At 49.0% G+C, this 15,933-nt stretch overlaps 1 protein-coding gene across 2 annotated transcripts in view; it reads left to right on the forward strand.

The window, feature by feature from the left end:
- Window positions 1-11,340, forward strand: part of DUSP8 (dual specificity phosphatase 8) — a 92,083-nt gene extending 80,743 nt beyond the window's left edge. For both annotated transcript variants that reach the window (XM_030560581.1, XM_030560582.1), the window contains 3 exons: window positions 41-200; window positions 822-945; window positions 2,117-11,340. In XM_030560581.1, the coding sequence (XP_030416441.1) occupies window positions 41-200; window positions 822-945; window positions 2,117-3,245 (1,413 nt within the window). In that variant the 3' untranslated portion in view covers window positions 3,246-11,340. The remainder of the gene's footprint in view (window positions 1-40; window positions 201-821; window positions 946-2,116) is intronic.
- The last annotated feature ends 4,593 nt before the right edge of the window (window positions 11,341-15,933 follow it).

Raw genomic sequence — 15,933 nt, forward strand, 5'->3', positions numbered from 1 at the left:
CTGACTGAGCCCACGTCGCTTGTATCTTCTCTGTCACCAGGACCTGATGACTCGGAATGGAATAAGCTACGTCCTCAACGCCAGCAACTCCTGCCCCAAGCCAGACTTCATCTGTGACAGTCACTTCATGCGCATTCCTGTCAATGACAACTACTGTGAGAAGCTGCTTCCCTGGCTGGACAAGTCCATTGAGTTCATTGGTGAGGCATCTCCCTGGATCTCTGGGCCTTTATTTATTTCTTCCAGCTCCAGTCTTGATTTTGCTGTGCTGCCCCAGACATTGAGAGCTGGACTCTTCACTCCTTGCCTATCCTAGCCAACAAAACCCAGGCTTTTCTTCCCCCAACTCCTCTCTTCGTCCAGAGAGCCCTTGTCCCTTCACCCACAGTGAAACATGTGCACTCAGCCACTAGGAGAAGCCTTTCCTCCCCTAGAAAACTTGGCACCTCAACCAGCATCAGTCATTTAAAAGTGTGACCTTTGCCACAACCAGCTCGTTGTGCAAATGATAATACTTTGCCATCCTGTAAGACAACCTTTTATCTGAGGGTCTCAGTGAGAAACAAAGGCCAGTATCCTTATGTCCATGTTATACATGGGGAAATGGGGACACTGAGAGGTGCAGAGATTAGCCCAGGTCACACAACGAGTCACTGGCAAGGCCAGGGGGAGACACAGGAGTCCTGCCTCCCAATCCTTTGTGCTGGCCACTAGACATACAGCCTCACAAAGATTGTTCCACAGGGACAGAGGATGAAATGACTCTGTCCAACCTCTAGGGGCACCCCTCTGAAAGCTGTTCTTTCTGTACCATGCTGCAGACAAGGCCAAGGTATCCAGCTGCCAAGTGATAGTGCACTGCTTGGCAGGGATCTCCCGATCAGCCACCATTGCCATCGCCTACATCATGAAGACCATGGGCATGTCTTCAGACGACGCCTACAGGTAGGTGCAACTGGATGAGCGGAATGAGGAAGTACGTGAATGTACCCTGCTCTAGTAAAGGGAAGCAGGCTGGCGCAGGCAGAAGAAGCTGTCAGAAAGGGTTTCAAAGCACTGCTTTGAATGAATTTTCTGAGTGCTAGTGGATTACACGCTGCTAGGCTGACACCTGGGTGGGGTATACGCTTTGTGCCCTACCACAGAGCAGTGCCCGTGCACACCCCTCATTGCTGCCACAGTCAAAGGAAATGAAGGGCTCAGCTTCAAGAAGCAAAACTCTTGACTAGGTTGAAATCTGGTGTAGGCTGGCCTAGCAGCAGGTTGGTGCTGCCCTGCATTCATGGGAGGCGGAGGGCTGTCCTTCGGGAGCAGTTTTGAAATATCACAATGGGACTACATGCCATGGGAGGTGGGGGGCTGCCCATGGAAAAGTAAGAGTGAGGGTGGTAAATTTCCTAGAGCCTGAGCAGTCCTGGCTTTCTCTGCAGCAGGGATGGCTCCAGGCACCAGATGAGAAAGCACGTGCCTGGGGCGGCACATTGTAAGGGGCGGCATTCCGGCCAATCTTGGGGTGGCCAGGCCAGCCCTGCAGGAACACGGACCCTGGCCAAGTGGGCGGCAGGAACTAGCAATCCCCGCCACTCATTGTGCCGCCGGGCTCCCCGGGACGTGCTACTCCCCGCCCCCTGCAGCGGCCTCCACCTCCCGCGCCGGTCTGAGCCCAGCCTGGCCGAGCCGCCTTTAAAGGAACTGCTGAGCCACCACTTTCTGTAGCACCCCAAGGCTGGAGGAGGGAGTCCCTCTCACCCGAATGTGAGCGGGCTGCAGCGCCTGGCTGCTCGCGGGTGGAGGGAGCAGGCGGGTGCTGCCCTTCACCCCCCTGCAAGCTACCTTGACTGCCCTCCATGAGCTGCGGCTGCTGGTTTTTTGCTTCGGCAGTCAGGCCTTTTTTTTTCTTTTTCTTTTTTTTTTGCCTGGCGCTGCAAAAATGCTAGAGCCGGCCCTGCTCTGCAGAGTGCCCTGTGGCATTGTGGATAGCCCATCACCTGTTTCTTTCTGAGCTTTTGGTAGAATGCACTAGCTTCTCCCGCTGAGGAGACCGGCAGAGCTAAGATAGACTAGCTGGTGGGCCAAAGACCAAGTGACCACCCCATCTGTTTGTCTACCCTTGCAGGTTTGTCAAAGACCGGCGCCCATCCATATCGCCCAACTTCAACTTCCTGGGCCAGCTCCTGGAGTACGAGAGGAGCCTGAAGCTCCTCAAGGCCTTGAAGGCCCAAGGTGATAGGAGTGAGGGGGATGCCCAACCAGACCCAGCTGAAGTGCCTGAGAGCAACAGGCACCTGAAGCTTTCTACCTCAGAAAAGGCCGAGGACATATCGAAAAGCACAAGCTTGGCACCCTCCCGCAGTGAGCCAGCAGGCGCTCCCAAAATTCTCTCACCCACAGCACTACAGCAAGGACTCAATGGCCTACACCTGTCCTCGGAGCGCATTCAAGACACCAACCGGCTAAAGCGCTCCTTCTCCCTGGACATCAAATCAGCCTTCTCCCCCGGCCTGAGGCAGGACACCCCAGGCCCTGCTGACACCGGGGAAGCCCCCAAGCTTTGCAAGCTGGACAGCCCTTCTGGACCTAACGGCTTGTGCCAGTTCTCGCCCATGCCAGATAGTCCCGACTGGCCCAGTGGGCCGGACTTCCTGCTGGAAGCCAAGGTGAGGCAGAGGCGGAAACACAGGCATCAGGCAGGCTCCCCTGCCCATGGGATGAGCCTCAATTTCAGTGGGGTGTGTGCCATGCACAAAAGCACCAGCGTGGAGGACAATCTCAAGCAGACACTGCGCTTAAGCCTCCCTGGCGTGGGACAGCAGCCTACACAGCCAGCTGTGGCACCAAACTCTGCCGGCGGAGGGGGGGTAGGCGCCTGGGGTGTGCATTTGGAATCACCCAGCACCCCGTCGTCAGAGAACCCCTGGTACTTTAGCACAGACTCGGCAGTGGGCAGCAGCAGCGGCGGAGGGAGCGGGGCCTTGTTTGCCAGTGCTGCCTCGTATTCCTCCTTCAGCTGCACCACTCTGCAGGGCAGCTGTGAGATCAGGTTGAGGGACAAGCAGAGAGCGGAGCAGAGGGATGGGCGGCACAGCTGGCACGAGGATGCTGCCGCGGAGAAGCAGTTCAAGAGGAGGAGCTGCCAGATGGAGTTCGAGGAGACCATGTCAGAGGGCAGGTCCCGGGAAGACCTGGGCAAAATAGGCAAACAGTCTAGCTTTTCGGGCAGCATGGAGATTATTGAGGTGTCCTGACATTCATCCTGGGGCATTGGAGAGTGAGGGGTGGATATTTAACTGGGAAGAGGCCAGGTGGGGGTGGGGTGGGGACAGTATTTATACCCGTGTGTGTATTTGCAGGTGCACACACGCCAAAATGAAACAAAGATGAATGAATCCAAAGTCAGGAAACATGACTGCGCATGCTTAGTGCCCCTTCCTCTTCCCCACCCTGGCTGCATTCCCTTTTGGGAGGGATGAGCCTCTTTCACCCCTGGATTCTTTGCCCCCTGGGCAGAAAGTGACTCGCTGGGGTGATGGAAGAGCGAATCTTTGACTGAAGTGGAGGAGATGCTCATCATATCTGAGCACCCCAGCGGTGTCATTCTCAGCTTAAAATTCTGAGTGAGGTTTAATATTTTCTCTGCAGACGTGCAATCAAAAAGTAGGAGTGTCTTCATTTAGAAGAGAGCATTATCCTGACCAATAGGAAATGGCAGAGGCTTTGCTCACTCCAGCTCTCCGTCCTTTTGTATCAGGGTGGGGGACAAATGTAGGAGGCTCCCTCTCAAGGGTGGAGTGAGGATATTTGCATTAGCTCCTCCCCCTAAGCCTTTTTCTCTTCCTGGTGCACTAAGCATGCTCTGCCTGTGTTTTTTCTGGCTAAGTATCTTAATGCTGCACTACCGCAGCCCTATACATATATAAATATATATTATATATAATATAAAAAACCCCACACAAAGAAAAAGGTAAACGGTTTTACTGCAATTTTTATTGAGACGTAAATAATATTTCAATGGTTTTGTTTTTAATTTATTGAAGCTGTTCATTCTGGCAATGATTTGCAGATATTGTGGGGCGGTACTTTCAGCTCTATTTTTACTGTCTATAGTATTTAAATCTGAAACACGAGTTTCTAAGCAATATCCGCGGCCTGTGACTCCTTCTGTAGCGCACGTCAGCGACAAGGACTCCCCATTCCCTGTGCGCAAAGCAAAAACTGGGCAGGAAAAATCTTTCATGCACTTTTTAAAAATGACAACAAAACAAAACAAAATATCTTCTTTCAACACAAACTGAGCAGGAAATTCTCTCCTGAAAGCTGCTGCTTTACCTTTTGGTTCCTATTTGATTCTCTCTTGTCTCCATCAAAGCCATAGAATCTTTCCCTCTCCCAGTTTTGGGACAGAAGGTCTGGCATTGTTCTATGGAAAAACCAGGGGGGAAGGGAGAGACTATGTAAAAAATGGAGGATGGGATGTGAGGAATGAGGGAGGAGAGGAGGCTTTTCATTAAAGGGGCAGCAACCCATACTGGGTTGTGTTGGAGAATTTGGGGGTTACTGAGTCCTTTTGGAGAAAAAATCACTCCCTAGATAATTCTCGAGTGGGTCTGGGTGGGCTGGACTCTCATGAGCAACTGCCTTGCCCACTTGCTCAGGGTGCTTCTGGGGAGGAGGTGGGGGCAATAGTGTCCTGGAGAAATAGGGAACACTTCTCACCCTTGTGGATGGGTGAGATTGTAATGAAAAGCCCTTGAGGCCCTGCTTTCCCCCTCCCAGTGTTACTCCACATGGCCGTCCAGAGGGGCTGCACCCTGGCGGAAAATACAGGCCTCATCCTTAGGAACAAATGGAGTTATTTATTGTAGTACCAGAATGAACCCCAGGGGGTCCTGAGAACAGCGACAGGTTTGCCACTGCAAGATAGTTAGACAGTTACCTCTGAGTGCTTAGCATAAAGTATTGCTCGGTACTCCTGCACCAGTTCTCTACACGTGTGTGTGTAAGGGAGCATGATCATGGAGCATATCCAGCACTGGGGCTCCAGTGGGCATGCAAGTGACATGTGGCAGAGGGAAAACAGTCCAAAGACACAGGTGAAGCCAATGAAAGACCAAACTGAATAGGCACTTCAGGAAGGAAAAGAGAGAGAGGAAACGCCAGGAAATGCATTGAAAGGCTAAGAGCCAAACCCAATATTTGGGATATTAGTATGAGGACAAACCACTCCCTCCTTACCCCACCCCCATCTCCTATCTCCAAACCCACCCACCCTCCTGCAGCAGCATCCTCCCACACTCAGATGTGTTGCTAAGAAGATTGGTTTCACTGTTTTTCTTTTCCTGTTTTTTTTTTCTTTTCCTGGGATTTTGCTTTGGAGAGTCTCTGTTAATTGACCTTTTCAGAGTATCTGAAGCGAATAATGGTTCTTTCTTACCCAGTAGAAGGCAGGGTGCCAGCTGCCAAGGGAATCCCTGCCAAAAACCCGTCTCCCTCTGGGAGTTCGGGTGGGTAAAGGGTGAGGATTTCCTAGGGAAGGCCTCCTGCATGGGATTCTTCCCTTGATTTATTTTTTTAGAGGTGGCGTCGGGCCCAGGTGGGACCTTTACGATAACACAGGTGTTGAGGAAGGGCCAGGTCCTGCTATTACTGAAGCCAAGGGTGCAAGAGGGAGCCCTCAAGGAGGCCAATGAGCACAGTGCAGAAAGCTTCCATAAGTTAGCAAGCACGGTCAAGAGAAGAATGACAAAGGGGCATGAGTGGCTTCTGTTCTGATTCTCAGACACTTTTGGCTGCTTCTCCTCTTTATGAAAACCCCTGTTTTAAAGGGGAGCAAAGCCCTCACCCCCAAAGCTGTGTTTCTCCCACGCAGCGGGATGCTTAGACCTTGCTGCTGAGCCGCTGCTTGGTGTTATGGGCACAGATCTATCTCTGCTGCAAAGCACATTTCGCTTTCTGGAGCTTTCTTCCTTTTAGTATCATGCTGGTTTCCAAGCCAATACCTCAGGGGTTTTTGTTCATGTGTGTGTTGTGTGTGATTTTAGATCCCCCCCAGCTCTTTTTTTTTTTTCACCTTCCCTTCTTTTTCTTATGTGTTTGTTTGTGTTTATTTTCAAATCAAACTACACAAGACAAAAATGATGATCTCAGGTTTAAAACTTAACCACAGACTGAAGCCGTGAGGAGCTGCAATAATAATTATAATGTTCTGGTGGCATCAGATTGTCACTTTCCTTATGATCATTGTCTGTCTCTGCTGATGTGCACGTGTCCTCGGCGGATGGGAGAGGGGACTCTCCAAGGAGGCTTATGACTGGCATTAGGCTTCTTGATTTTTTTTTTAAAGGGGTTAAGTGAGAAGCATGGAAACCTCAAATAATCCCTTCTGGTACCCCAAAATGTGCTGGAGTTGGTAGTGGGGGAGGGGAAAGTTGGGTGGTTAAATTCATTTGATTTTCCATGTTGAAGTATTAATAAAATACAAGTTTTGATGATGGTTGGATCCCTCTGCCTATCCCATCCCTCTTTTTCCTACAGCTATTTTGAAAGGGGGGGTAGATACTCATTTTAACTCTCTCTCTTAAAAAACACAGCATCCATATTTCTAGTGAGCACCTCAAATCAGCATCAGTGTTGCCGACTACTATGTTTTTAGGAGGCAGGCAGAATCCTTCCCCTTTCTTTCTTGCATTCCCGTCCAGCGTAGAGATATGGTGTGTGGGGACAATGGGGAGGCGGTGATTCTAAGGGAACTGGTATATTAAGTAGCATCCGGGAGGTTAATAACAAAGGAAAGCTTTCAAAGGGCTTCTTGAGCTTTTAACCACTGAGACTCCACTAACCACTGGCTGCAATATGACCTGTCTCATGTTTTAACCCTTTTGGGCCGCCAATCTTCTCTCTCGTTCTGTGCTGCATTTTCGGTGAAATTTGAAAAATTCCAGCCAGCCCTAGAGCTAGTCACAAAAAAGAGAACAAATGGTTGTCTACATTTTTTCCCCCCTTTTTAAATTTCAACATATAAATTCAGAGATTCTCAGCCAAGCCAGGTCAATTGGCTGGTCAGTCCCAGACAGCAAGAGGTTACACTGTGAAATATGCTAGCAAGACAGCGTTTCCATGTTCACATCTTACCGATGTTCCATAAGCCTAGTACAGGATCATGCACCACAAATGGAGAATCCCCATTTGTATCCTTATTGCATTCCACCTGACCTGAAAGCAGAGCTGTCATATACAGGAGTATCTCCATAGAGAACACACAGCTTCTCTGACCATTTCAACTGTATTGATCAGCAGTCCTAAAGGATACTTGCCTTATGACAAGGAGAAGAGCCATCCAGCTGCTTAGGAGCAGTAAATGACTCTCTCTTGTTCTGCAAGTCACACGGACATCTGTTCATGTAGGTTCTGCCCTTGATCTTCCAAGGGTTGGTGCACTAGAACTGCAGTTAGTACAGAGACCTCTTCAGCTGTGAAGTTTGTGATAGTTTCCCCTCCATGGCATGTGACCCAGCTGCTTTGCAGTGCAGAGGGAGGAGCTAATGAGGGTGCCTCCATTCATATATTATTGGTTGAAGCTTGGGAGAAGTATGAGCCACAGCAGTTGCAAAGCACCCCAAAGCCACAGTCTCCTCCCTGGATTTCTGCTAGCCTCTGTATTGTAAGGGGTTTTCCCCTTCCACCACAGCTGGCATTCCATAGCTGCCAGCACCAGCTCGGCCCGGAGTTGCTGTCTCCCATCTTTTAACCCTGCAGCGTTAGAGAGAATAAGAGTTTCCTTTTCCTGTTGCAGTGGGTCTTACCACCACTGCTAGCATTGGTCCAGCTCCACCCATGGTAGCTATAGTGGAGTTCTAGAGTAGATAAGGCATTGGCATTTTTACCAGTATGACCTCAAGACTTGGGTGGACTTGGATGAAATGGTGGTACACAGGATCCTACTCTACATTATTACCCTCCAGCACTAATACCACTATTAGAGCTGCAATGGTAGGACATTTGGGGGTTAAAAATCTAGTGTAGATGCAACTTAATGACAGACATGACATGAGATGTGATGGGGCTCAGCCCCTTAGTCCTACATGAAGTCACTGCAGAGTGTGCTCTGGGACACATCTGGGCCATCCTCAGCCTGACACTGCAATCTCAACCTTTATAAATACAAACAACAAGCAGACAGGGTCAGTGAAGAATGACATGAGCAGCTCCCTGCTCAGAAATAGCAGCAGGGCTCTGAACAGCTTCCATCTTGTGGCATTTTAGAGAAACAGCTACTGTGGTGCGTGCAAAAATGGGGGTTTCGTTTTTTTGTCTTGTCTCCCTCAACCCTAGACTGTCAGCAAAGCCCTTCAGCAGCTCTGTGTCTGCACACAGTGAGGTGACATCTACTCTGCTGTCCATTCTGCAACTAAGCCAAAGATTTTAAGAACCATGGCGCATTTATAACCCATCTCATCAGTGTTGTGAATATGCTTGCATTTGCCCTGCCCTTTCTGATGGTCCTTGTGAGAGGAGTTGCTCTCACTTGGAGCATTTTAAAGCTAAAACTCTAGAAAAATATCCTCTAAGGGAAGATTCCTGCATTAACCTCGAGTGGTAGGACTGATCCAAAGCCATTGAACTCAATAGGAGTCTTCCCATTGTCTTCACTGGGCTTTGGATCAAGCCCTGCATGGCTGAATAGATCTTTTCTGTCTCTTGTATCAAGGTTAGTTACCTTGGAGGATTTTATCTGTTGCCTAATTGGTCCCCATCCCTAACTGTGTTTCTTTAATGAACTCTGTCAGCCAGAATCTCTGAGCCACAGAGTCATTGGGCTTGATTTTGATCTCACTAGGGTCTGGTTCACAGTGATGTATCACCCTTGCCTTTAGTGGAGTTACTGCTGATTTACAGCAGGGTAAGTGAGATCAGACTCTGTCCCATTGATTTAAATTGGAGCAGGATTGGCCCTAAGGAAAGTAAATGAGCCCCCCTATTGGACAATCGGATGAATTTATAAAGCATCTGATTGGTGCCCTGCTGCTTAGATCATCCAGTTATTTCCTGCTATAGCTGCATTGCTTGGAGTGCAGCTGCGAATTGGTAGATTTTCAACCTTCTTAAGGGCAGACAGTAAAGCTATCCAGATGACCCTCCTCTAGAATGCTCCATATCTCCCAGCTTCTAAAGGAGTGCAAGGCTGAGCCACACTCAGTCAGGCATAACTGGCTAACTCCTTGACACCCTGCAGCATCCCCATTTCTTTTGTAGCTTCAGAGGACTGGCAAGGGAGGGATCCTGGGAGGAAAGGAGTCGGCAACACTGAAGCCCAAAGGTATTTTCCTAGCTTGTGCTGTGTTCCCAATCTCTTGTCTTTCTGTGTTTGTTTCTTTTTGTGGCCATGCATCCCTGTCATGTCTCTGCTATAGGAAGCCTACACCCAAAAGAAACCCCTTTTGCCTTCCCTCTTAAACTACCAATAATAAGCTGTCAGTGTTGTAATTGCAATCTATGAATTATAGATTTAAGTATTTATTAATTATTATTATTATTTTATTATTATTATTACTATTATGTAATTTTTTCTTCTTAATCTTTGTATGTTGCTCTTTGGTTCTCTGTTGTGAATAAGTGCAGACCCCCAGCCACCTCTCCATTCCCCACCTGCCTCAACCCTGTACCTGCCCCACCAGTCTGGGGCTGGCTGCACTATACTGTGCCAGGCCTAGTTCATTAGCTGTCCTGAAGAAAGCACACACTGGTAGGCCCATGTGAGTGGATTTGAAAGAGTGAAACCTCCAGAGGTTCTGAAAACACCAAAGCCCAGGGCAATGCCTTTCTCTCCCCTACACCCACACCCATTGGAGTCTACTCAAGTTTGTAGGGAGCAGGAATGGAGAATTCAAAGGCACAAGCTTAAAACTAAGGAAAATTGACCAGGTTTCCAGGAAACAGTCAATGCACACATGCTCTCAGGGTCCCCCACTCTAGTGTCTGAATCCAGGAAGTTTATCTTTACCAGGAATGGTTTAGTGGCCTGGCATCGCCAGCTATTTTGGCAGCATTCTCCCAGCCACCCAAAGCCACCACACCTTTCTTTGGCGAGCAATCCTGGGCTTTCTTGGGTTCAGTTTCCCTGCCACCTGATGATCTTTCTTTGTCCAAGGAGCCACACCTTCTGGGGAATGAGGATGTTCAGTTTTAGAGCAGCAGAGCTCCAGGCTGCCCAGAAGAGGCTTAGTGGAAGACCAGCCCATGGGCAAAGAGAGATCTGATCAGACTGGCCTCTAAGAATGATAGGGATGCAAGAAGAGAGGGGGAATGGCCCTATAAGTGCATGCATTGCTGGCAGAAATAACTGGTTTTCCAGCATTAAGAATTCACAGGAAGCAGAGTTAAGATTTCCGAGTAACTCTAGTGGCCAGAACCTGGCACTTGCTTCTTGTACCCATAGTCTGGACTCGTCCTGAAGCCTACAAGTACCCAGTCAACAGAGTGGGGAGGAGGCCTGAGAGAAAGTGTCAGTGCAATAGGGAGGGAATTCTCTGTGTGCCACAGTATCAAATATTATCTCTTTAACTAGCCAGTCCAGTTAGAAGTCATTTTAAATCAAAGGGATTAATGTTGCCCTTCCAATAACAGCCATGCAATGGCCTATCGTGTCTAACATGAGTGTGGTTTATTATAGATAGAAGTCATCTTTTCCTTGTGCTGTGCTGAATTTATTTTGTCACTCAAAATCCATTCTAGAGGAGCAGAGAAATCCAGTTCCGGCTTTATCCTCTTCTCAGGAGTCATATGTAGAATCCATTCCAGCTCTTCTAGAAATCCAGTTTGGGCTCCATTCTTCCCCTCTCAAGTGCATTTCCAGGCAGCAGTGGCTAGAGGGTTAAATGAGGATCACCTGCTCTGCAGACAATGCTGTGGATTTGGGGCCTGAGGGGGCTGAGCACTCCTAGCCCCCAAGGATGTTGCTCAGAAGGTGTGCAATACCGTACAGGAGAGCACCAGGCCTTCAGTAGCAAACACACAGCGCCCCTCAGCAGAGAGATTGGGTCCAGAATGGACAGGGGCACTTGCAATGCATCCTAAGTGCTAGGTGGGGAGACAGTATCTTGCAACCAGCCCACTGTGTTCCATTCCCTTCTCAGTCACTGAAACCAAACTCATCTCCTGCCTGTTACACCAATGCTGAAGTCGGATGGCACCTGGCAGGACCGAGAGACAAGCTCTGCCCTGTCCTGTCTTTATTTATTTATTACCAGAGGCTGTAAACAGCAGTGCTTTTTTACCCTCTTTCTTTTCCTTTCTTTTGTACTTTGGAACAACGTGTTGTAATAAATGCCCACATAGATGTTTTAACAGCCGGTGTTGGCTTTGTTCTTTGATGGTGAGACCATCGTGCGGGGGGTGCCATGGAATCCTACCCTGAACAGTCGCTCTTGGGAGAGCAGGCTCAACTCATGGCTCTTGCGCATGGAAATGGGTTTGCATGGGATCCATCGGCACTGGTAAGCCCTGCTGGAAGATCTGTCCACCTATGGTCTACTGGCTGGAAGCTCCAGCTAGAGAAATTCAAACTGGAGATTGGGGCATGTTTTTAATAGTGAGGGTGATTAGCCATTGGAACAACTTACCAAGGAATGTGGTTTATTCTCCATCACCTGACATCTCTACATGGAAACTAGATTCTTGCATTAGCTCAGCCGCAAGTTAGGCTTCGATGCAGCAATTACAGAGTGAGGGTCTATGGCCTGTGCTATGCAGGAGGTCAAACTAGACGACCATAAAGTTCCCTTTAAAATGCATGATCTGGGCATGCCCATAGGCCGTCAACGCCCACCCACAGAATGTGAAAAGCTGGCCAGTCTCTGCTTCGGACTGGACCTGCAGAGGGGTGGGGGTGTCCCTAGTCGTGACTGAGGCAGAACAAACTATACTCCAAATGGCCACAGGAACACAGGAGGTTTAGTGGTATCTGTTTACATTTTTGTAATGCAACCCAACTATCCCCCATCCAAATGAGAAGGGGAGGAGTAGTTTATCTAACACTCCCAGTTTCCTCTTGATCTGGCAATGCCTGATATTGTAACAGCCTGCCCTGGTCATTGTGAGCATAAATTAGTTGGTGTTTGCAAAGTAGTTCAGTAATTGCTAAGTACGATAGTTATAGTGTAGATGCCCACGTAGATCCAGCCAGGACTGACACAATACTGAGTCAGCCTGGAACTTATCCCTTCCTTTGCTGAATACCTGTCATCACTTCATTTCAGACCCCTGGGATGTATAGATCAGTGACCAGTTCTGAAGAACTTTATTAAACTGAAACAAAATCCCTCCATTCTCAGCAGCCTTAACATGGGAGAGAGGGCATGAGCGGGCACTGTATCAATCAGGCTCCAGCAAACTGAAGCGCTAATTGACTTTAACACACTTAGTAACATCTGGCACCACCACCCATTGCCAAGTGGTAACGGCAGGCACAGCTAAATCTCGATGTCTTGTACAAATCAAAACTTGTCAAACCAGGAGACCATTAATCCTGATGCAGTCCCACAGTCCTCAGGCAGATTACCTGGAATGGCTACCACCTTTCTTAGTTTATCATTCTGGAGCAACAGTGGGATCCCCCACCCTTGTACTTTGCAACGACTGGACCTAGGTAGGATACTTGTTCCATTCTCTGGGCAGTTAGAGGACAGACCTAGAGTGGAAGGAGATTTTTAACAATGTAGCCAGCTCAGAAGCAAGGAGCAAAACTTTGCCCCACTGCTTGGCTAATTTCACCAGTTATACCTTTAGAGGGGCCAGATGCATTCTTTCTCCCATGCAGCAAAGTCCAACCCATGGCCAAGGGAGGTGGGAGTTTTTTAAGCAGGGGCAGGAGCTCTCTCTCATGTACATGCATCTTTCCAAGCTAGGGAGCTCCAGAAAGCTCCTCCAGAAAGGAGCCCCCCACAAGTGCAACGTGACTAAGAGCGAGTGTGACTTGGGGAGCACAAAGGAGAAGTGCTCCAAGCCCTTATTCATACCATGTGTCCTGTATGAGTATTCACCCAGCAATGGTGAGCATGTACCTATTACATAAGTGGCCTGGCAGAGCTGAGAGGAGACTCACCGGCACCACAGAGGGATGTGTGTCAGATCTGGATGGCAGTGCATTAGCAGAGCCATGTGGGACATTGCACGGTGCTTGCTTACAAAATCTCTGGCGTTGTCCGGTGCTGTGAGCATCTTGCTTTCATGACCACTAACCTCTTCTAATATAGACGTGCACACGGGCATTTCCCTTGTGCCTTGCAGACTTCACCTTTGGGTAAGTGGGAGGCTCCCTGCCACTGCATACAGAACACCTGCCATCCCGCCCAGAAGTCCCTGTGTGTTTGGGATCCCACAATCCATGTGGCTACCTCACACAAGGTCTGCGACAAAGGGCAGGGTTGCACTCCAGCTTTGCTCAGTGGGCTGCCAAAGGAGATGGCTGATCTCCCTCCGCTTGGGGGAACACAATAATTTAGGGATGGTTCTGTCCATCACTGTAAGACCCACACACCACCTCAGGTGAGAATCAAATCTGTGCCCTTGTGCTTAGAAGGCAGCAGCTCCATCAGCTGCACAGCAGGGACATCTGGCTCTGGCTGAGCCAGTGGCTGAGGTGTAAGCTGGTCAGTTGGAAGTTTCTCTGCCTTGCATCACAGGTACTGACAGTCTGTCAGGCAGCCACAGCCTGGCACTATGGAAGAGCTGGTAGCCCTCCCTTCTCACCTATAGCTACCCTTTGTTGCAGGGTATGTACCTGCACTCATTGAACGGGGGAAATGAGCAGTCCCCACAAGCTATCATGCCCGGTAAACATCCCTCCTTCCCGGGGTCTACCCTGTATTATTAGTAATCATAGAATCATAGAATATCAGGGTTGGAAGGGACCTCAGGAAGTCATCTAGTCCAACCCCCTGCTCAAAGCAGGACCAATTCCCAACTAAATCATCCCAGCCAGGGCTTTGTCAAGCCTGACCTTAAAAACCTCTAAGGAAGGAGATTCCACCACCTCCCTAGATAACCCATTCCAGTGCTTCACCACCCTCATAGTGAAAACGTTTTTCCTAATATCCAACCTAAACCTTCCCCACTGCAACTTGAGACCATTAGTAATACCTAACACAGGCACGAATGGCACCATTGAGGATCTCTGCTGCCTGAGCTCCTTGGCTCTAAGGCTAAAGAACTGGTTTCGCACCCTAAGGCAATGTGCCAGGGATCAACCAGAAAGTCAGAACTAACCAGTCCTATTGCCTCCGTGCTGGAAATGCTTCTGCTCCGGAGAGAGATGGCAGGGATAAGTGCAAGGCTTGGCGTGGAAGCACATGTAACAAACCGATGCAGACTGCAGTCCATGGAGGCTGGCAGTGTAACTCCTGAGACTAGTGCCCTGGCGTGAACATGCTACTGGGCTTGAGACATGGGAGTGTAACTGGAGCATGGCGTCTGCAGTAGGACGGCCCCAGCTCCGTCTAGAACGAGGAAAGAGAAAGCATTTCTTTTCTGCTAATACTGTTGGAGCAAATCAGCTCTCAATTTAACTATCTGACTTGTGCGGCCACGGCAACAGGAGTGTGCTTATGTACATGTGATTATCGTGTCTTGGGGTGAATGGGCACACATGGCAACATGTGTCTCGTGTGCATGCTGGGGGTGTATGTGACTACATGTGTTGTCATGTGTGCACTGCTCACGGTGTGTATGCATGCATACATATTGGCCCACATGTGGTTGGATGTGTTATGTGCATTCTGACATGTCTGGGATTGTCCTGTCACCTTTACCCTAGTTCCAAGGCAGGGTGCTACTACAACCTGTCTTGCCAATCCCATTCCATTTGGCCGCAACTGCTATTGCCTGCGAAACACAGGAACGGCCTTTTTCCAGCTCTCCGGCTTTTATTGACTCAGACAGGCTGCCAAGCCTATAAATAAATGTTCTAGTGCTAAATATAGCAGCCACTGAAATAGGCTGCAACCCATTTATTTAGCTTATGGCCTCTTTGAAAGCTTGCCAGTCAGGATTAATTCTACCTTAGCTTTATCCCACACCGTGCTGTGGCCACCCATGGAAGGTGAAAGATTGAGTCAATGCAGGGAGAGAGGGTCACCAAAAGTAGTGCACATTTCTGAGGGGTTGAGCAAAAAAGCCTCTGCCAGGCATTCCCTTCCAGAGCCTCCTGGGCCCATATATTTCAGGGATAATATTGTCAGGCTTGGGGTAGCCTCTGAGTGGATGGGGTGGTTATATGGGGAGACACCTTGGGACTCCTGCTCCTGGGGAGATGGGATCCCTTGGATAGGAAAAAGTGGTTTGACAGCTGGGGTCTCCCAGGGGAACCTATGTGGTATATTGCACCCTCCCAGTGGGAGGAGAGGTTAGCAGAGTAGCACATTCTCCATTCTGCTTGTGCGTACAGAGCTGACAGCTGCCCTTCAGGTAAAGAGCTCAGGGCTAATGGAAGGAAGCTGAACTCTACTTCTGTAATTGAATCTGAAGTCTCATTTCAGCACTCATAATGTACCGTAATGTTGCTTGACATGCCACGCACTTGTCCCCTCCCCCAGAGACAGTGGACCTCACAGTTCCCAGTTTGGTTGTTGGCCATTAACCTTGGGTTGAGGGGGAGAATAAGCCTGGGTTTCTGTGGAAATGCCTGACCTCATTCTTGACTGGCCACATTTACCTGGCATAAAAGAGTGCCTCCTTACCCACATTAGAAAGCCATGACTCGCTATAGACCTCAGTGGAACTGCTGCTAGTTTTTTCATTTGAAACCCATTGCTACAAGGTATCACTGAGGCCAAGAGCTTAACAGGACTGGGAGAATAATCAGACATGTTATATGGATCCCAAGAACAGCTACAGTTACAATAATAAGGATTTTAAAATAGCAGGGGTTTGAAAGGGATATGA

The sequence above is a fragment of the Gopherus evgoodei genome, chromosome 4 (assembly GCF_007399415.2).
Source record: "Gopherus evgoodei ecotype Sinaloan lineage chromosome 4, rGopEvg1_v1.p, whole genome shotgun sequence".
NCBI lineage: Eukaryota > Metazoa > Chordata > Testudines > Testudinidae > Gopherus > Gopherus evgoodei.